This window comes from Astyanax mexicanus, chromosome 11 (assembly GCF_023375975.1).
Source record: "Astyanax mexicanus isolate ESR-SI-001 chromosome 11, AstMex3_surface, whole genome shotgun sequence".
NCBI classification, from domain to species: Eukaryota; Metazoa; Chordata; class Actinopteri; order Characiformes; family Acestrorhamphidae; genus Astyanax; species Astyanax mexicanus.
Genome location: NC_064418.1, coordinates 2,786,755 through 2,809,028, shown reverse-complemented (window position 1 = coordinate 2,809,028; position 22,274 = coordinate 2,786,755). Strand labels below are relative to the sequence as shown.

The 22,274-nt window shown below is 35.3% G+C and overlaps 1 protein-coding gene across 1 annotated transcript; it reads left to right on the top strand.

The window, feature by feature from the left end:
• The first annotated feature begins 16,099 nt into the window (after positions 1-16,099).
• Positions 16,100-21,740, top strand: nhlh2 (nescient helix loop helix 2). The gene is made up of 2 exons (XM_007227744.4): positions 16,100-16,545; positions 19,157-21,740. Exon 2 carries the CDS (start codon positions 19,215-19,217, stop codon positions 19,581-19,583), a length of 369 nt encoding a protein of 122 aa, XP_007227806.1. The 5' UTR covers positions 16,100-16,545; positions 19,157-19,214; the 3' UTR covers positions 19,584-21,740.
• The last annotated feature ends 534 nt before the right edge of the window (positions 21,741-22,274 follow it).

Genomic DNA, 22,274 nt, shown 5'->3' with positions numbered 1-22,274 from the left:
GAATGACTGACTTTAATATCATCCTGGTAGGTAAAAAACTGCAGGGTCAGGAGATGATCTAAGAGGAGGTTTCAGGTGAGCAGGTGACCATCTCTCCATCAGGTGGGATGTCAAAGCAAGAGATCAAATCATTCACTGATGTCAGCTGGATTTTTTTGGGGGGACCACACAAGATGTTTTCCCACAGACTGAGAAACACATGCAGAAATGACAGCCGAGAACATTTTAGCTTATCAGAGACCATCTACAGTTGCAAGAAAAAGTATGTGAACCCTGGTTTCTGCATAAATTGCTCATTTTATGTGTTCTGATCTTCATCTAGGTCACAACAATATGTTTGCATGGTTTTATTGAACACAACATGTTACCATCCACAGTGAGGGGGTGAAAAGTATGTGAACCCCTAGGCTAATGACTTTTCTAATAGCTAATTGGAGTCAGGATGTGATGAGATGTGATGGATGTGTTGGTTAAAGCTGTCCTGCCCTATAAAAAACATCAGCACACCAGTTTTGAGTTTTAAGCTGTTCTTAAGAAGCATTGTTTGATGTGAATCTATCTACGTACAGAAGACCTGCGTTCAAGAATAGTTGACTTGCATGAAGCTGGAAAGGGTTACAAAAGTATCTCTAAAAGCCTTGATGAGCACTGTTGCTACTCTCCCTAGGTGTGGTAAAGTCCTGTAAAGATGACTGCAAGAGCACAGCAGAAACCAGTAGAAACGTTCTAAAATGACTATATCTGATATTTTTAAGATCTTAAGAACATTTTTGCCTGTAAAGTCACATTTTGGAGATACATTTGGAGTTTTTCACTGAACAGTGATGATATTGACAGCTCTATTTGTACCAGACCTCTAAGGTGTGTTTTCCTGCATTGAGCCTGAGCCAGTCTGTCCCCAGCCAGCCCCTCAGATCCTCGGGTCCTCAGAGGGACGGTCCCACCGCACCGCCTGCACTCATTCCATTCATTTTTCCCCCGTCAATCACAATCTGTCATGGATTACGTCAATTTAAAGCGCATAATTGTACAGCAGTGGTCAGGGGGACGGAGCGGTGGAGGAGAAGGTGGAGGAGGAGGAGCAGATGGCTCCTAATTGGCGTGGGGTTAACAGGGAGTCCATTTTACGCCTCCCTGCGGCCTCGGGTGTGCTGCCTTTGTGTTTGTGCAGATGTGATTGTTTTCATTTATCTTCTGTTTTAATCAGAGTATCAGTCAGGCTGCTCTCATAACCGTATCTCAGGACAGTTTTGGGGAAAAACACAATATAGTGATGGAAACTGTGTTCGTCCCCAGTGTTATTTACACACTGATATTGAAATTATTCAGTATGAGCTTCATCCACCTCCAAACACGCAATGGATGGGATGATATATATATATAATCACATCTGCTCTGAATTGCATCTGTTTAAAGAACATATCTATTTACATCTATTAACATCTAAAATCTAAAATCAATACAGTGCTTATTACCACATTAACTGGTTAAATAAGAAAAAAACTGAAGAGAAATTTGACTTTTAACAACTTTTTATTTTTCCCAACAAGCTTTTTTTTGGGGTCCACCACCACCTCCCTCTTCTGAGGAAATAAAGATAAGTATTTGCCCAATCTGTGTGTATGTGTGTTTTATATGAATTTCTCACAAAAAAATAGATTTAAAGGTTATTTATTTTACATGATTTCACCATTGTACTTTCACTTTTAAGAGTGCTTGAGCCTCCTAAAAAGAGCTAGCAATGCTCCTGTACTCATTATCACATTTAACAACCCAAAAGTAGGTCAAACATATACATTATCTCTATAAACATTATCTTTAGCTTAATTAATATTAAGACAATCACTATTTAACTTTTTTTTTTACTTCTGTGTAACATACTGAATATTAGATTTTTTTAAATGGGTCTTAGCTGTTCATTTTTGGCAGTATTCACATATTGTCAATGACCAATCTTCATTTACGAACATAATTTGAACAAACAAGCTGTCTCTCACACTGTGTGAAAAATTCTTGATAAATGGGACAATATATATTCTTTAAAACAACCTGAAATAACCACATTTTGCCTTGATTTCTATTGAAAGTTAAGGTTTTATCTCTTTACTATAAAATTTCATTGGACAGCAACGATATAAGCATCCAAAAGACTATGGATTTAATGGCGTTTTCTTATTTTTTACTTGACTATTACCTGTCTGGGTTTAGAAACTTGACAAAATCAGGGAATAAGTGCTAAAGTTTCCTCAGGAAGCTAAACAGGCCATCTCCCATTCCAGCTGTGATGGATGAATCAAATATCACTGGAAATTGGAATAGGAAACATCTATAAATACACTATTGTGATTTTGAGTTAAAATGAGGAGATTTGAGAGCAGGTGTGAAAATTCTCCATTATGAGTTAGAGCCTCTGTCTTACTCTCTCCATCTCTCTCTTTCTCTCTTACTGTCTCTCTCTTTCTCTCAGACACACACACACACACTTACACAATCACAGCCATCATTGCCATCACAATCACGAAAGCCCATCAGCCCAGAATTGTATGTTAGTAAATGAATTATATTGTATATTGCACTGCTGTATTGTATATTCTGCTGCTGTACTGTGCTATAGGCTACTTGTGCTTTTTTCAGGCTGTTTGTATAAGTTTCCTAACTACTTCATTGGTAATTATTGAGGCAACTGTTAGACATCTACCTTTTTATGACAAATCAAAATTTAACAAACATATTTAGCAAACATTTATTTAATTGCTATTTATTTATTGCTCTGGTAAGATAGGGTCTTTTTCTGAACCTGCATTATAAAACCTATAAAAGCAGGCGGCAGGCAGCTTGGACAGTTTTGTGCTTGGAGTGTGTTAGTCATGGTGCTGTTATTCTGAGCTGGATTACTCACTGAGTGTTAGTTACAGGTTCAGGGCACCACACTGGATATATCAGTCAAATGTTACTCTTTGCTGCGATGTGTGTTTGTACCTACATATCTGTAGGTTATTCTCTAAGGTGGTCAGTCGCTTACATCTGCCTAATTATCTGATACCCATGTTTTTAATATCAGGACTGATATCTGATCTTGTGAGAGATTGTGACACACTATTATTTTAAAATAAACTTTTATTTTGAAAGTATGGTTCGCGTGCTGTGTTTGTTGTTAGCAACTGGTTTTAGTTGTAATGTGGTCTTTCACTTTGTTTAGGCTTGAGTTGAGTTCAGATGCCTGTTCTGCCAGAAATGTCCTGCAGTCAGGAGCTTCACTGACCTGAGCTTTCACCTCATTGGACGTCAGCTTTACACGCGAGGTCAGTGATGAGAGCAATGAATCGCAACACTACCAATATACTGCAATAAAAGCTGCTTCTGGATATTATATAATATAATAATAATAACCAAATCTGTTGTTATATTATTAAGTATTAATTATTAGGTGATAACTGATCAGTTTTTGTCATATGTGTATAAATCAGACAATGCACGCATAATCTTTCTAACAACAGTACATGTAATATGGAGCAACATGTTTAGGTTGTAAAGTCAATTTTGGTTGGATTTAACTAATAATAAACAGAAGTAGAGATTTTTTTTATTATATGTTTTATGTGATTAACTGTAATTCCACAAATGTTGTTGTAAGTCACTGTAGGGTGTGTCAAATCTGCTCCTACACCTTTGCATATATATATTTATATATATATATATATATATATATATATATATATATATATATATATATATATATATATATATATATATATATATATATATATATATGTGTGTGTGTGTGTGTGTTAATTTTTGTGTATGTCTCTGTGTGTTTAAAGTTGACTTAACTGCATTTGGTCTTGGACAAATGATTAAATCCAAGCAGATGTTGAGTAGGAGTCTCATAATACCAAACCAACACCTGCCGATTAAGACCAGTAATCCAGTAATATCATGATTGGAATCACTCTGTAGACTGACGGCTATTTTTCTTTTTTCCAGAGGAAACAACTTTTTTTCTATAAGCAGCAGCTGATGCCTATCGTTGCGTTTTTATGAGAGCAGCTAAAGCCTCCTTAAATGACAAAAACCAAGATCTATCCTGACAGATTTGGGATGAAGTGGCATGGCAGTGTTCCTGGTGCTCGCAGGATTGGGTGAGATAGCTCTGCTCGCCATGTCTGTGCTCCCAAATGAATACGGCGAGCGGCGGCTCAGGTGGTGCGCGCCGCGCCTCAGATTGTCAATTTAAAAAAGAATGCCTCGGAAATGGCAAGAGGAATGCGCCGGAAATAGGATGCGGTGTGAATTCCAAACGAGCCGCGCGGAGAGCCGTCGCTCTGTATAATGCCTCTCGCTCCTGTATCAAACTAATAAATTACAGTCCATCTCTCCAAAAACGGCAGGATAGAGAGAAAGAGAGAGAGAGAGAGAGAGAGAGAGAGAGAGAGAATGTGATTTAGATCCCAGATGTGACCCAAGGTTACCTAGCAACAGGTCAAACCATGAAGAGAGAAATCGAGAACGAGAGAGACTCAATATCTTACCAGAGTGTCAGAGATCACCAGAGAATGTGAGTAAAATGTCAGTAGTGCTTTTATCCAGTATATAACACTACAGCTTATCAAATCATATCAAACTACAGCTTCAAATCGAATCATTTCACCTCACTGACTTCTTCTCTAGACCTGGAAGGGTGACATCCATCATTGTGTAGTATGCCACATAGGTAAAATGTACAATTGGACAATTATATAGTTTCTAAAACTTTACAGCATAAAAGTTGAATCTAATTGTGTCTATTCCAGATGATCACCTGACCCACACACTGTTAAATATGTGGTGTGTTTGGCGTAATTATGATAGGCAGAGCTTTCAATCAGGTTTTGGCTGCAAACGCTGTGATATAAACTCAAAGCGCAGCAACCTATTTTTGACCCAGTGCATGTGTAATATATTCAAAATATGTGTGAAACAAAAAAAAAATACTTACAAGCAGTGTGAATATTTAATTCCTAACTCCATTACTAATTATTCTATCAATATTTAGTGCAGTGGTGTTTCTTACCTCTAGCAGGTAATGCTTTAATTAGGATAATTCACTCGTTTAAAAAAAAAAAAACACACGTTCAACCTTTTTTTGTTTTGTTTTTGTTTTTTGCTTGCATAAATGTGAGATGAACTATTTTCGTATTATATGTTTATTACACTAATTAAGGCAAGCAGAAAAGGTTTCATACCGAATAAAATACTTTTAACTATTTTTCCCCAGATCTTCAAACTTTAAAACGGGTGAATTTGACCCAGAACATAGCAGGACAGTTAATTATTTAATTATTTTCTTTTTTTTTTTTTTGGTGTCACAGGAGTCAAACATGGGACAGACAAGCACAAATACAACAAAAATAGTTTATTAAAATAGAGCTTTAACAGATAAGAGTAGTCAAGGAGCAAGATGGTAGCATAAATGCACAACATACCACAGTGTTTAAGGCATGAGGTCATACACAGGAAGTCCAAAACAGAGCAATAGGGCAAGAAAAAGGGGAGGTTGATTAAAAAAACTGACTAATATTTGTGGAATATTTGTCACATTGTCACAACACAATAAAACCAACATTCATACAAACAGTGGAGGTTTTACTCTCCTCATCAGTGTCTTAAGGAAGGTATTAATAAAATAGTTATCATTATAACTATCATCACACCCTGTTGGATAAATAAATGCTTAATGTTATATGATGTTAAATCAGGTGAGCTGTATTGTCGCATGTTCATTGATCAGATATCCGATTTAAGAACACATGTAAAAGTGGCTCAGATCTGATTAAAAAAAAAAAAAACGGTTTTGGCATGTTCACACAGCCATGAAAAAAATCAGATCTGAATCACATTGCAAAAAATCTGATTTGAGTCACTTCAGCCTGGTAATGTGAACATAGCCTGTGTTTCCAGAAGATTGTTGAAGTAATCATGAAGTTAAAATGAGCCACAGAATGGGCAAAAAAGTACATTATATTTAATTTTGTATTTTGCATCTGCATATATATATATATATATAAAGTTCTCTGGGATGATGTTCAAGAATTTAGGAGTAGCATAAGATGCCGTGGACTATGAGTGGTCCTAGAGGTTTGCAGTAATGCCTCAGCCATGCTGGAGCGAGGCCATGATGTGCAGTTATGTTGGGTTTTTTACATATTATATTTTTCATAATATTTATTTTAATAATTAAAGTTAACTGATAAACTAGGGTTCTCTGTATGTGTTTGTGATGGAGTGAGTGAGTGTGTGCATGTTAGAGCCTGTTGTTTTCCAATGGACATGAACATTCACTCATATCCTCAAGGGAGGACGAGCATTTTCGTGCCCTGACATGCTTTAGTGCATCCCTCTTTCTCTCTCTCTCCCTCTCTCTCTCTTTCTCTCTTTCTCTCTTTAACTCCAGTGGCTCACACCAGGTTTCACTTTATTTTCTATGATCAGCTAATGTACATGTCACCTCTCCTCCCAGGTATTATCTCAGGAATTATCACCACAGCGACCCGTCCGTATCAGCACCTCAGAGACCCGGAGAAAACAAATGGCTGAAAAACACATGCAGACATGCACACACCTTACACTGCAGCATATGTTCTACTTCCCTCAGGACTTTTCTACAGGAAGAAGAGTTCTCGCGTGAGGCCGGCTGCTGAAATTAGAGCCGTTTGTTTCCATTTACTGCATGTTTTCAGAGAATGCACCTGAAATCGTTAAACTTTTGGAGTAATTGAAAAGACTTTATACTCATGAACTGTTTCTGATATCGCAGGACCGGAAACAATTCAGCAAAAAAGGAAAATTTTCGCAATGCATTTCACACCTGTAATAAGCTTCTCTGGTCAAAATCAGTTGATGAGTTTGTAAACTTGGAGGACTTTCTTCCTTTCGGCCTGATTTGTTTTCACACAGGCAAAAACCTCAGCACACTAAATTGCACCAGAGCTGGAGTTGTCTGGCATGGGAGTAATAAAGTAAATACAGCTAGAAGGTTCTGTGTTCCAGATTAGTGTGTTTTTTTGAGCTGTAAAGCTGGTTTAACAATAAATGTTGAAAATTTGCTGCTGCGCTCTCAAACACTGATTTTAATGTGATTTTCTATGCTGTAAGCGAAGTTGTACAGGTGTGAACGGCAAGCATATAACCGGCTAATATATCAGGTTAAACTTCACCTGAACAGCCATTTAGCTCATACTTTCTTACCACAAATGAATCACCTCCTCTTACAGGTCTCGGTTCGGGTGTCTTGGTCCGGACCAAATAGTGCTGGTGTAAAAATGCTGTAAAAGATATGTGCATGTGCTAAACAACATAAATGCTAACTAAGGAAGACTAGAAACGTTTATATGGTGTAATCCAGCTGGAAAACGGCCAGTGTGTAAAGCTTTAGTAAATGAATACAAAGCGTGATAAGTGGTGCTGATCACTTTATTTAAACTGCTGTTTGTTGGCTCTTAACATCAATCATGTAATATTTATTTTAAAAAATACATTTTACTGACAACAGTCATACCTACAGAGACATGTTGATCTGCTGCGGTGAAAATCTGATGGATAGAAGAAGAGAAAAAGAGGAAGAGAAGAAGAAGAGGGGGAGAGAAAGTCATTTAAAAGAAGAATCCATCATCACGGGTCCTGTCACTTTTCATTAGGCAGTGGCTGTGGGGGTCCAAGACAGACCTAGAGGAGCTGAAGACGAAGGAGAATTAGTGAAAGAGAGAGAGAGAGAGAGAGAGAGAGAGAGAGAGAGAGAGAGAGAGATGGGTGTTATTGTCAGATGAGTAACAGGCACAGTTCTCCTCGGGCCAAACACCAATCCCTTATACACATATGTCCATTTCACTCATGTCTCTCTCTCTCTCTCTCTCTCTCTCTCTCTCTCTATCTATCCACTCTCACACAGGGGTGACAGACATGATGAAAATGATATATGATGTGAATTATAGTGAGGCAGTGCTGATAGCTGATGGCTGAACTACACTAAAAACACAAAGCACGGGTGATAGGTGCACGTTCACAACAAATAGAAATCTGAACTGGCTTGAAAACCAACACTCATATTTTTACTTCATTTTATTTATAACCATCATTCTTACTGTAGGTTCATAGTAATTTAATTAATTTCTAAACTGCACTTTATGGACAAAGTACTGGGACACCTGCTTATTCATTGTTTCTTCCAAAAATCAAGTGTATTTAGAAAGATTTTTTCTGCTTTTGTTGTAATAAATGCCTTTATTGCACAGGAAAGCCTTTCTACAGCTTTGATTATTATTAAGAGAATAAATCTGATGAGGATGTTGAATGATCCCCACCCCACCTCATCCTCAACTCCTCAATTCATCCCAAAAATACTCCCAAACTATAGCATGAAGCTCAATCCTGATACATAATGATTGTCAATCTTCTTTTGCCAGCTGATTTCGGCTCTTTTTGTTAAAAGGTGGGATTTTATATGTAAACAGATGCTATTCATGTTTCCAACAGGTTTGTACCACTTCAAGCATTGCATCCCTAAAAATCATAACCAGCACCAACATTTCTAAATGAAATCTCAGTACAGCTGTTCTTTTTTGTGTGCTGCTGATGACGAATTGCAATGTTTAGCAATACCATAAGTTACATAAGTAAAGAGCTCCCACAGACAAAAGTGAGATACGGTGGATAGACGTAACAGGTAAGAAGACAGGAAGCTTGATAGAGCAAAACAGATGGACTTTAAATTCAGTGGAAATCCCTGAGGAGACAAAGATACAAAGGTCTAGAACCACGATTTACACCTCAGATGTGTGTGAGAGTGTGTGAGCGTGTACTAGCTTTCTATTTGCACCTCAAATGTTGCTTATGGTAGAAAACACTATAGCCAATACCTCCATGCCACACATTCTGTAGAAGCTGTATCAACTCAAGCTTTTAACTTAAATTAAAGTTCTGGTAAATACAATGGGCCCTATTGTACACCCTGTGTAAGTTGCCTCAAAACGCTCTTTGCTATCTTACACCCCGTCAACAGTCTATTTTCACACCTTAGGCTCATGCTGTTAAAATAGCGTCAGAGTTCAGAAAAAAATCTACACTGATGGAAGTGTTGGTCTGGAAGTGAAGAGCTCAAACCCGACTTTTAACTCAATAATAAACAGAATAAAGAACAAAATAACATTACCGTGAGCTGCTGGCGTATATATATATATATATATATATATATATATATATATATATATATATATATATATATATATATATATATATATATATATATATAATCCATGTTCATATATTCATATATATATATATATATATTTCTTTTGCAGTCTTAATTTACCAAATTTAAGTAAAAGTAAATAGTAAACAGCTCTCTCTCTCTCTCTTTCTCTCTCATAGACACATTCACATTTTGCCTCTTTCTCTCTCTCTCTTTCTCTGATACACACACACACACACACACACACACACTGGGGGTCTCTCACAGGTGCAACATTGGCCTATGGCAAAGAACCAGATATTGGCGCTCATCATCACCATGACACAAACACACACACACACACACACTCCTCGGCTCAGCTGATCTCCACCTGAGCCCACCACAGTGTGTGTGTGTGTGTGTGTGTGTGTGTGTATGTGTGTGTGTGTGTGTGGGGTGGGGGCATAGCAGGAGGGCTTTGACCTCTGATCACCCTCAACATATAAGAAAATATTTGCATATATCTCAGATTAGATTTTCAGAGATTACTCCAATCTAAAAATCAGTGCATGTTGTCTACATGACTACTTGAATAGAAATTGATTTAAGGGCATTTAATACTCAAAAAGTATTAATATTTTATCAGTCTGTAGGTAGAAGTATAAAGGAGATACAAGTGTTTGAAAAATACTTCTGTAGAAGTTGAAGTATCAACTCAAGCATTTTATTTTTAAATTAAAAGTGTAAAAGTACAGAATGACCTAAAGTATAACAGTAAAAGTAATGTAAGGAGAAAAAATAAGGCCATTAAGAAAAAAAAAATAGGCCACGCCCACAGAGTCCTATGGTGCGCTACCCCCCTCCCCAAAACACATTTTACTAAAACCCATAATATTAAAATGTTAACGATGATAATATAATTTGGGATGCACTAAACTGCCCCCTTTTTCAGCTGCATATATGCTGATTGTAAATGAATGTATTTTAGTACAATATAAATATACAGTATTAAAGAAGTTTAGCTGGACTGGAGTTTATCTGGAGTTCTCTTGAGTCTCTGCACAGATCATCTTCATCTTTTTTTTTTTAACGATTAGAGGAATAGAAAAAAAAAGTTGAACGAGCTGAAACAGTAGGAATATGGCTATTTTTACAATCTAAGAAGTAGAAAGTTCAGATAATTGTGTGGAAATATAATGAATAAGAAATAAAAATTTGCCTAAAAAACTAATTACTCTTATTAAATGATAGATAACCAAAATTCCTACTCACATAAACAGTATCAAATGATTTGGGCTTTATTAATTGAGACTTTTGTTAATTACAGATGTCACGTAAATCAATGAATTACTGATTTAGATAAAAAATATATATATTTTCCTTTTCTAATATTTCAATCCTAATTTATTATAGAATTTAATAGTTCAATTTGCAATGTTAACAGTAGTGTTTCTGTGCACTATGTGTCTCTATAAGTCTCTATAAGTGTGTGCGTGTGTGTGTGTGTGTGTGTTTGTGTGTGTGTGTGTGTGTGTGTGTATCAGAGTGAGAGCATATCCAGCTCTAGACTGAGCTCAGGTGTGTGTAGTTGATGAGCTGCAGCTGGCTCTCTCTCTTTTGGGCAGTAATGGTGCTTCTGTCCAGCACTGGGGTCACAGTCGTCCAGCTGCGGCCCCCCCACACACACCATCACACCCCACACACACACACACACCCCTTTACACTCTACAGCCACCCCAAAAATGAGCTTCAAACTGGACCAAAAGAGCTAATGATGTGTTTGAGCCACATGTGTGCCCTTGGTGGTCACGCTGTATTACCGTGTGATGTATGACTGTGTACCAATAACCAGTTCATGCACTTTTACACTACTTATCAAATGATCAGGTTCATCATTTTGGTAATAATTGTTTTACGATACTCCTTTACATCTTTTTTTGGGGGGGAAATATAACAATAGAATACAATGTCCATGTTCTATGTTAATAATGATAATAGAATTATCATTTAACAGCAGAAAGTGATTAAATTACTAATAGTACACTATTTCAATCTAATTATAGTAGTCTAATAGTATAAAATTAAAGGTTTTAGTTCTAAAATCTGTTTAAATTAATTTAATGCTATTTTTAAATCCTCCAAAAAAACATATCACAAAAATCTACTGAACTCTGAATGATTTTGTCTATTTAAGAAAAAAAAAACATTGCATCTGGGGAGCTGTTAATTTGCCGTTTCTGAGGCTGGTAACTCTTGATGAACTTTCCTGGGGAGGTCCTGATGAGTGCCAGTTTCATCCTAACATTTTTGATTGGCTGAGCTACATTTCTTATTTCTTATTTCTTCTCATAATCTGGATTCGAACATTACTCAAATATTCACTATTCACTGTATACCTGTAACTCTACCTCTTCACTACTTTACTTTAACTGATGCTCTCAAACTCAAATTAAGAGGAAAGAAATTGAAGTAATTAACTCTTGATGAGTTCAGCACAGCTGTTAACTGAAAGCCTGAATAAGCAAGATAAGATGGATTGTTTAACCCTTTTTTGTTTAATAAATAATTTCATATGTATGTAGTTTGACTGACTTTAGTTTTAATCTACAATGCAGAACATTTTAAAGTAATGAAACAACATAAACAATAAGTTACATATATATAATTTAGAATGAACACTAAATTACAAATTGCATTTTTACCAAAGCAAAATGTAGCTTCAAAAATGTGATTTTTTTGTTGATGTGCACCCTGTGATAAATGTTGGTGTTCAAGGTCATGTACACTTTATACAAATAATGTTTCATAATTTCTTAAATTAATAGTTACATACTATGTATACTAAATGAAAAATGATTAAATTAATATCATTGCTAATATTATTGAACATGGTTACAACTACACATAATAATGAGATGAATTATGTTTGATAAGCATTTAATTTACAATAAAATACTAAATATAAAATAGTCTATGTTATCACGGTTTAAATCCTTTAACATTTAACAGTTTCGGGTATTATTTAAATGCTTATCTTTATATACTGTAAATTTATTCAGATATATTCGTTTTATCCTTAAGCCGTTGCTCAGTAATTGTAAATAAGAGAAACAGTCAAGGCAGAGGAGACAATTTACCAAACGCTAACAATACAAAACTGTGTCTCCAGTTGGTGCAACTGAAAAGGCCAAACTATTAAATATTCATGTAAAATCTGGACTCAGAGAAGGCCAGATACACACCACGTAGTGTGTGCCATATGTCAAACATCTGTGTGTGTGTGTGTGTGTGTGTGTGTGTGTGTATGTGTGTTTTGTTAAAAGGCCATGCGTCATGGTCCAGCATGGCAGGAGGTATTTTTTCATTGATTTAGTGCTTTAGCTGAATTAAGCCGTGAAAGGGTTCTCCATCCATCAATCTGTCACAACACAGATCAATAAACATGATCCCAACTGCCTTTCACTTAAAAACACACACTATAAATATACACAATGAGGACAAAAGTAATGGGACACCTGCTTGAGGGTATTAAATAAAGGTTTACTTTGATTTTGTCTTTTTTTGTTGGAGTAAATCTCTTTATTCTAGGATTTGATTGAATTCATTGATAAAATCAGTAGTGAGATCAGGATGTTGGATGATCATAATTATTTGTATCTTATTCCCATCTAAACCCAAAAGAATTGGATGGAGCACCATCATTCCAGAGAATTCTGATCTACAGCTCATTATTGGGGGTGTTATACACCTTTTCCTTACAATGCATTACGCATAGTGACAACATGTTGATGTTAATGTACTCTTTCACTAGTAGCACCATATAAACTAAAAAAAAAAACACTATATTAGTAAAAGCACAAATAAAAATATTGTCATTGTCAAATATTGTCATCAGATCCAGAGCTTTCAGACCTCAAATAATGCAAAGAAAACAAGTTCATATTCATAAAGTTTGAAGAGTTCAGAAATGAATATTTGGTGGAATAATTTGGTTTCTAATCATATTTTTTTAATGCATCTTGGCATCATGTTCTCCTCCACCAGTCTTACACACTGCTTTTGGATACCTTTATGCTGCTTTACTCCTGGTGAAAAAAAATCAAGCAGTTCAGCTTGGTAGTTTGATGGCTTGTGATCATCAGTGTGCTAAAAAATAAGTTAAAATTAGTTTGTGATGAAAAGCATGTTTCACCTGAGTATTGGTTACTAAGAGCTCCACAGCTATCTATCACAATTAGATCATCAATGTATTTATCATGAATTTATAACCATATAATCATTATTTTGACCATGAACCATGAATATTTCTCTCTTTCTCTCTCTCTCTCACACACACACTTACAACAGACAGGTCTGGACTTTAATTCCTACAGTAAATCTTTGTTTCTTTGCTTCAGCAGTGGGGGGAGGTGAGGGGGGGGGGTGAGAGGCTGTTAGGCTGGACACCATCTGCCCCTTTCTCACATCTGACTCGGACATGTGTGTATATTTCCACCGGGAGAGAAACTGAATGCATAGTAATGTGCAGAAGATGCTGCTAGAATATTCTCATAAAGAAATATTCTCATTTTTTGCCCTGAGTTTTGCAGCGCATAGAGAGCTGCTCTACAGACAGACTCAGGAGATCCTTTGTCCTGAGAGCCATCAGACTCTTTAACTCCTTCTAGTGGAGCCGAAAAAGAAAGGAGGACAGATGAGGAACGAGTCTCATATGCTTTTTTAATCACAGCCTGTTTATATCTGTACTTTAATCACATTCTTTAACATGCACGTCTACACCCTTTTTTCTGTACATCCTGTTCATTTGCTCTGCTCGACACTACACCTGGCATATATCTACTGTGTAAAATGAATCTTGACTATATGAATGCAAATTTCTGAAGTTTTCCCATCTTATTACTCAAGTTAATGTATTATTTACATGAATAGATGTCTGTCAGACTCTGATGTTGTGAATTGAATTGAAAAAGAGCATGCCTCCTTTATAATCAACCCAAAAAGCATGATTTAACAATTTATCTCAAAAATATTATTCATTTTTTTAATCAGTATTTTTTCTATTTGTCTTTTAAAGATGATTAAAAATGATTTGTTGTGCAAATCCCCTCCTTTATTCATCTTTACACTTTAGAAAACACACATACATGCACATATATACATATATATGTCTCCCACTTCATCTATAGTTATGGGTATCTATATCGTCCATGGATTGGCTGCTCTTTACTGGGCTGTGCTTGTTAAAGTGAAGGTAATAGCAGACACTCCCTTTCACATGTCATTTTACAAGCCAGTGAAACACACAGTGGACACCATCTTTCTCTTTTTAACAGCCTCTATTTTCTATTCTCATCCCTCGCTCTTTACAAGGACAAAACCTATAAAATATCTGTTTTCCATCAGGTATATTTTCAGATGCACCAGGATGTTCTTATCCTGGACATACAGGCACAAACAAAACTAAAACATACCTTAACTTGTAGAGATGAACTGTAGCTTACTCTAAATGTTGAGTTTAAAACAATAAGATGATGTATATATTTTTTCTAGCCACTGTTTATGCAGATATAAAGTGGAAGATCTCTGACCATGGTGCTGAAACAGCCCAACACATAGAGCAATCAAAGAAAACAAAAGTATGTTTAATGTTTCAGTTCAGTGAAATCAAATAAAGCCGAAAGAGTTAGGTAAAAAATGGACACTGGATATGGATATGCAATTAGTGCAAAAAGAGTGAGTGACTGAGTGTATATGTAGAGTGAATGAAGGGTAAAGGATGTAAAGAAGGAGGCATATATAGAAAGAGTGAGTCTAGGTGAAACATACATAAAAGGGAGAGAAATAATGAAAAAAGAACAGAAGAAAAAAGAGTGTAAGAGAAAATTGGTGGATGCACATGAAAGGCTGGTGAAGATAGAGAAAATAAAGAAGATAATAAATGAATGAATGAGTAAGTAAATGAGTAAGGGAAAGGCAAAGGATTGAGAGACATACAGAGAGACTAAAAAAGAGAAAGAGAGACACATGAAATTGAAAAAAAGTGAATGAGAGAGAAAAGGTGAGGGAGAAAATAAGAAACTGACAAGAATAAAGAGAAGTTTATAGATAAAAAAGTAAGTGAGTGAGTAAAGGATAGAGAGAGGGAGGCATAGAAAAAGACACTGGAGACAGAGACATAAAAGTAAGAAAAATAATGAAAAAAAGAGAAAAGAGTGTGAGAAAATAGAGAGGGAGCACATGAGAGGCTGATAAAGATAGAGAGACATAGAGAATGTAGAAGAGAATAACTGAGTGGATGGATTTAGAGAGAGAAACATAGAGACAGAGACTAAAAAAGAAAGAGAGACACAGTGAGTTTAATGAAAAAATAAATGAGAAAAAGAGTGTGAGCAAAAGGGAGATATAAGAGACTCAGAAAGATAGAAAGACATACAGAATCTAGAATAGAAAGGATAGAGAGATGGAGGCATAGAAAAAGACAATAGAGACAGAGAACTAAAAGCAAGAAAAAATAATAAAAGAAAAAGAAAAGAGTGTGAGAAAAGGTAAAGAGACTGTAGGAGAGAATGAGTGAGTGAGTGAGTTAGTTAGTGAGTGAGTTAGTGAGTGAGTGAGTGAGTGAGTGAGAGAGAGAGACTAAAAAAGGAAAGAGAGACACATAAAAGACAAAAAATAGAGAAACGAGGGAGGACATAAGAGAATCCCAAAGATAGAAAAACAACCAGAATTTAGAAGAGAAAGTGAGTGAGTGAAAGTCAAAGAATTAAGAGAGACACAAAAGTGAGAGGAATAACGAAAAAGAGAAAGAAAAGGGGAGGGAGCAACATAGAGAGAAAGAGAGTGAGTGAGTAAGAGAGAGAGAAAGGGGAGGGACAGTGAGAGAAGAAGAGGGGGAGAAGGAGAGAGAGAGGGAGCACTCACATGAAATACAGACAGAGAGCCGGAGAGTGAACGAAAGAGCAAAGAGAGAGAGATAAAGAGAGATAAAGTAAGAGAGAGAGAGAGATGTAATACAGATGTATTTGAACTCCTCTAGCACTTCTTCATCAGGCTTGGTGTGATGAAGGAGTGAGAGATATAAAGTGAGAGAAATAGAGAGAGAGAGATAGAGATAAAGTTACTCAGGATCAAGATCTGCAGTTCTTTCACTCGTTTTCAGTCGTTTATGTGTCTTCAGTCCGTCTGTTTGTGGATGGAGAGATCAGGACGGACCTCAGGAGGAGGAGAAGATGAATGAATGATCAAATCCAGAATAACGGAGGAGTGTTCACTCTATACACTGAGAAACTACAGCTTTACTCGTTTACACACTTTCTGGAGAGAGGAGGATAAAATAAAATAAGGTGAGTTTAATGCATTATCATCAACAATATCACATTTAAATGTTATGAAATATATGTTAGATGTTATGATAGATAGGTCCTAATGATTTTCACATATAACAAACAGCAAAAAAAAAAAAACAGGAAAAATTAGAGTAAAAGTGAGAGTAAGAGTGCAAAAAAAAAAGATTAAATATAGAATAAATAATATAAATTGCATATATTATGGAATTTCTTTGTGCAAATATGGTAATATATATATATATATATATATATATATAATATAAGATAATAGATAGGTAGATAATATAATATTGATAATATATAAGAAATGAAAATCTTTAACATGAATTATTATTATTATTAATAATAAATTATTGTCTCTATTATGTATTTATTTTTTAACTACTTACAGACTGCTAGAAAGACTTATTTTGATTGATGTATAAAATTTGTCATTTCAGATAAACATAGTAGCCTTTTCTAGAATTTGCTCCTGATAATAATATATTAATAACATTTACATTAAAATGAATGTAATGCAGGTATTTTATCAACATACTGTATAAATATGATGGCCTTGCATCAACCAAGTAACTCCAATGCATTTCTTCTTTTAGAAGTCAGTGTATGATCGCTTAAATAAAAAATAAAATATATACTGTACACTCATTATTATTATATTTAGTTGTTTTCATTGTTATATTGATTGTAATGATAAAAATACTGTATATCTTGTGGTGTGAAATAGAAGGAGAGTGTGGCTGGAGCTCTGCTGGGTTTCACACACTTGAAATTAATTTTTAATAAGCACTTAAAGTCCACAGGGGCGAATGTGTGTTTACCTCTGACGTCATGAACATCTGTGAGGAGATAAGAGCGCTAATAATCTGAATAAAAAACGGGAATAAGTGAAAAAAACACCTCTGATTCTGTAAAACAGCTCTAAATAAATCTAATGGATGAATTCTGTTATGGAAGACTGTATAGGATGCACTTGTTTGATACTAATAAACAGATAAAGATTAAAATATTGAAATAAAAATAAAAGATCAGATTTATTTCTTGCTGAAAGCAGTGAATGAATGTGTAACTGAAGTTTCTATATATTTGATATATTGAATGAATTGAATCTTGTAATACACACGTCACATATCTCTTAACTCACTGTGTTTAACCTTAGCCTGATAAAATAAAAAAAGACAGAGACAGAAAGCGAATAACAGAGAAAGTCATAAAATATTAGAAGAATAAATATATGAATAAAAATATGTTCAGATAAAGAAGTCTTAGTGGTCACTCCACTGTTGACTAAAGTGAAATGTGTGGCACAATTTAATTTAAAGTGCATTTATTTTAAAAGTCTGTTTTAAATCAGCTCCAAAAAGGAAAACAATATAATGACATAATTATTAAATGATAAGTATAATATTATAGATTTATAGATTTGTATTATAGAAAATACGTATTTCTATCATATTGATTAGCTGCAAAATTCTATATTTTATGCGATCCATCTAAAACACCCATACAGACGGATTTTTATACAGTTTACTATATAAATGATATGTCTAGTCATATAAAACTCAATTAAAATCACAACTGCCTTTTATTCATATTCACTTTCCTAAATTCCTCTCACTCTCAATTTTGAGTTACTTTCTTGTGTGGAATCCGATTGGATGCATAAAGCTACTGCATGTATGCACTGAGACTGAGACTCATTCACACTGCAGATACAGATACAGATATAAATCACTTACTGATTAAAAACAGAACTGATTAATGAGGCTTGTGATGTGAACTTAGTCAAATGTTCACTTTTGGTTGCGTGAAGATCTGTGTTGGTGATAGAGATGTGTAAGTGTGATTAAATCCCTTAAAATTGGTAAAAATAAAAACATTCAAACATCAACTGAAGATTCTTGGTCCACATTACAAAGACACAACAACTATATTAGTGGATGCACTTAAAGAACCATTTAAATCAGCTTTAATTTTAAGAATGTCTTATTTAATAATTTGGTTTAATAACTATGTACTATATGTTTAATAACAAATTGTTATTAAATTAAAATGATTATAAATACACTCAGATTCTCAAAAAACATTTGAGATGTTTGCAAGAAAAACGAATGCATGCATGCAGGCTGGAGACGTATGTGCAGAAGGACACAGAACTGGACGTGTAAGTTTTACAGACATTGAAAAGAAGTAGTCTAGAAAAGCCAGAGTAACTGCAAAGTGACAGGAGGAAGCTCTGCTTTTTTTTTTTCAAAATAATTCATGTCTACCCTGTATACACTAATCATCGAAAAATTGGTTGCACCCAGAAGAAAGAGTTAAATTGAATTGCATTGTATTTATTTTCCTGCAATTTAATTGTTATCAGGAACAAAACAGTTCAGATGTCACATTTTAGTATGGAGTTGTAGAGGTTCCCATGCATTTAGAACATTCTCACATTGTTATTAAACCAAATGATTTTGAATACACTCAGTTTCCCAATATATATTTGATATGCTTGTAAGATAAAATGCATGCATGCAGGCTGGAGAGGTATGTACAGTTTGTAAAGCAAAATAACTTCTTCCTTTCTTGATATTTCTTTTATTTCTCTCTTATTCTACAGGACCCCGAACGTCCAGACCCCCATTCTCACCCTCTCCTCCCACACCTCCTAACAGAAGATGATGCTCAGTCCAGATCACTCCGACTCTGACCTGCTCTGGCCTCAGTCTGACCCCGAAACTCTCCTCAACGTCATTAAGGTGGAGCATCCTCCAGAACTGGATTCGGACAGTAAGCCGCCCTGCTCTCGCTCCCTCGTTCCCCCGCTGACCCGCGAGGAGAAGCGGAGACGGCGGCGCGCCACCGCCAAGTACCGCCTGGCCCACGCCACGCGAGAGCGCATCCGGGTCGAAGCTTTCAACGTGGCATTCGCTGAGCTCCGGAAACTGCTGCCCACACTTCCGCCTGACAAGAAGCTCTCCAAGATCGAGATCCTGCGGCTCGCCATCTGCTACATATCCTACCTGAACCACGTTCTCGACGTTTAAACCCCGACGAGGAGGAGAGAAGCTGGACATGAAATATTCAGGAGAATGTCATCAATAACTTAAGAGAATCAGCGCTGCTGTTCGGCCGAGTGAAAGCTGTCGCTCTATTGGACGATGCAGTCACTCAGAGCAGGTACTGTAAGTAAGAGGGTACATCTATACATCTATACAACAGAGAGAGAGACTGCAGGAATATATATAAAAATATATAGAAAATGACACAGAACTGGACGTGCATTCAGAAAAGATGTAGCCCATAATAACCAGAGTAACGGCAAAGTGAAAAAAGAAGCTCAACAAGATATGTTACGGATTTTTTTTTAATGATTATAATATTTATTTATGTAATTATTTATGCATTTATTTATTTATTTGCCTGTTTGTTTACTCAAATAATGCTTTTCTTGAATAATTTATGTCGACCCTTTATACACTCATCATCAAAAAACTAGTTGCATCCAGAAGGAAACATCAAATTGAACTGATATGGAAGGAAGATAAACATAACATAACATGTTACCAGGAACAAAACATGGAGTTGTAGAGGTTGTAGAGGTTCCTAATGGTGTCCAGGGATAATCCATCCCATGCATTTAAAATATTCTTACACAGTTCCTGCAGATTTTGTGGTGGAAGTAGACTGTTGATAGCCCTGTTGATGTCCAATAAGAACCTTCAAATTGGGAGAAAACCTTTACAACAATCTTTTTGACAAAAACCTTGCCCCTGGTGAAATAGTGCACCAGTATGTGTGATTAGAAAATGTAAGGCCACCGGTTGCAGGACATTGAAAAATAAATTGATATATACCAGTGTGGAAAATGTCTCAAAGCCATATCTAAGGGACTTCTCAGGCGTGATTACTCCAAAAGGGCATGAGCAACTCATCTAGAAGGTCACAAGAAAACCCAGAACAGTAGGACATAATTACCATAACACAAAGTGTCTGTAATGAAGACTAAAGGTGATCTGGCATTGTAGAGCTTGAGTAATTCCACAGAAAAAAAACACTACTTGTTCCATGAAGAACCATATCTGTTAAGGCTTGTTTGTAATATGTAGGTTTTATAAAGCTTTAAATTGGTAGAAAACCATTGCATCAAAATATAACTTTTTTGACAAATGTTTTCCTGTTAAAATAGTGCACTAGTGCGTTCTATAAGAAAAATAGAGCCACTGGTTGCAGGACATAAAAAAAACATAAATATATATATATATATATATATATATATATATATATATATATATATTGCCATCTACCAGTGTGGAAAAGTTAACAAAGCCATTTGTAAGGCTTTGGGACTCCAATAAACTTTCTCAGAAGTGACTGGCCTACTGAAATTACTCCAAAAGGGCATGAGCAACTCATCTATGAGGTCACAGGAAAACGTAACATCGTAACATCTTGTTGGTTGATTCCTTCTGTGTGCAACTTTTTTTTTGATGATGAGTGTATTTTTGTGTTTATTAATGTATTTATTTATTTATCTATTTATTGCGTTTATAAAAAGCCTGATGCAGAGTGTTTATCAGTTGTAAATATGTATTAATATAAATGTAATGTACAGTTGTCTACTACCGTCTACTACAGTCCTGGTTTTGCTGTTGATCTTATCTTGCACTTTTTACCTGTAGATGTGTTAAAGCCTTTGATGTGTCACATACTGTAGATATCATATGAGATGCTCCTCTTGAACTGAATCATAAACTGTGTCATAAAAGAGTTTCTCTTTAGCCATAAAGCAATCTAAGACATAGTCCTGACTGATAGTGGTCAATATGATGCAATATATACTGTATCTGTAGCTATACATTGGTTTATAGTGCAGCTGATTATTGTGTATACACTGTATATAATATGTACTGTGTTATATTTTATATTCTGTACTCTAGTTCTTAGATTATGTCTGCAACCGAAAAGGACTTGCTTTTATTTTTTATTTATTTATGTTTATACAGACTATTTTCTATAGATTATTATTTGACATGTTTATTGTTAGTCTCTAAAATTGTACAGTAAAAATGTTTGATAACTGCTTTATATCCAAAGATGCCCTGATGATTCAGCAGGGCTTTTATTGTCATTTTGTATTATGAAAATGTAGGATTTCTTATCTTTATGGAGAAAGGTAATGATTAAAAAATAGAACGATTTAATCTACATGCTTGTTTTTAAATATGTTTAATTAATGGGAAGAATGATCTTTTTATTTTTTATCTTATAACACTTTATAATTATTGTGTTATAACAAGTGTGATTGTTTCCTGCAAAAAAACAATGAGGTAATCTTTGTATAAATTTGCAGCCTAAGCCACACATACGTTTAGTGCTGAGAGTAAATAGTATTGGACTAGGGCTGATAAAAATAATATATCACCATATTTATAGATTGTATAGATTTTATTTATAGTGCTTTCCCCTTTGGGTTGGTGTAAGCACATGTTCTCTGCTGATGGGTCAGATCTGTGGGCTGAGCAACAAAGTAAATACAGGAAGAAGGTCCTGTCTTCTGGACAAGCGTATTTATTTTTAAACAGTTTAACAATAAGCAGCAGAAATTAGTTACCATTAGGTAATGTCTGTAAAAATTACTTGGGAAATAAATCTGGTTAAACTGCACCTGAACAGCTGTTTAGATCTAACATGGGAAGTATATTGGATAGTAGGACCGTTGGAACGTATATGCAGCT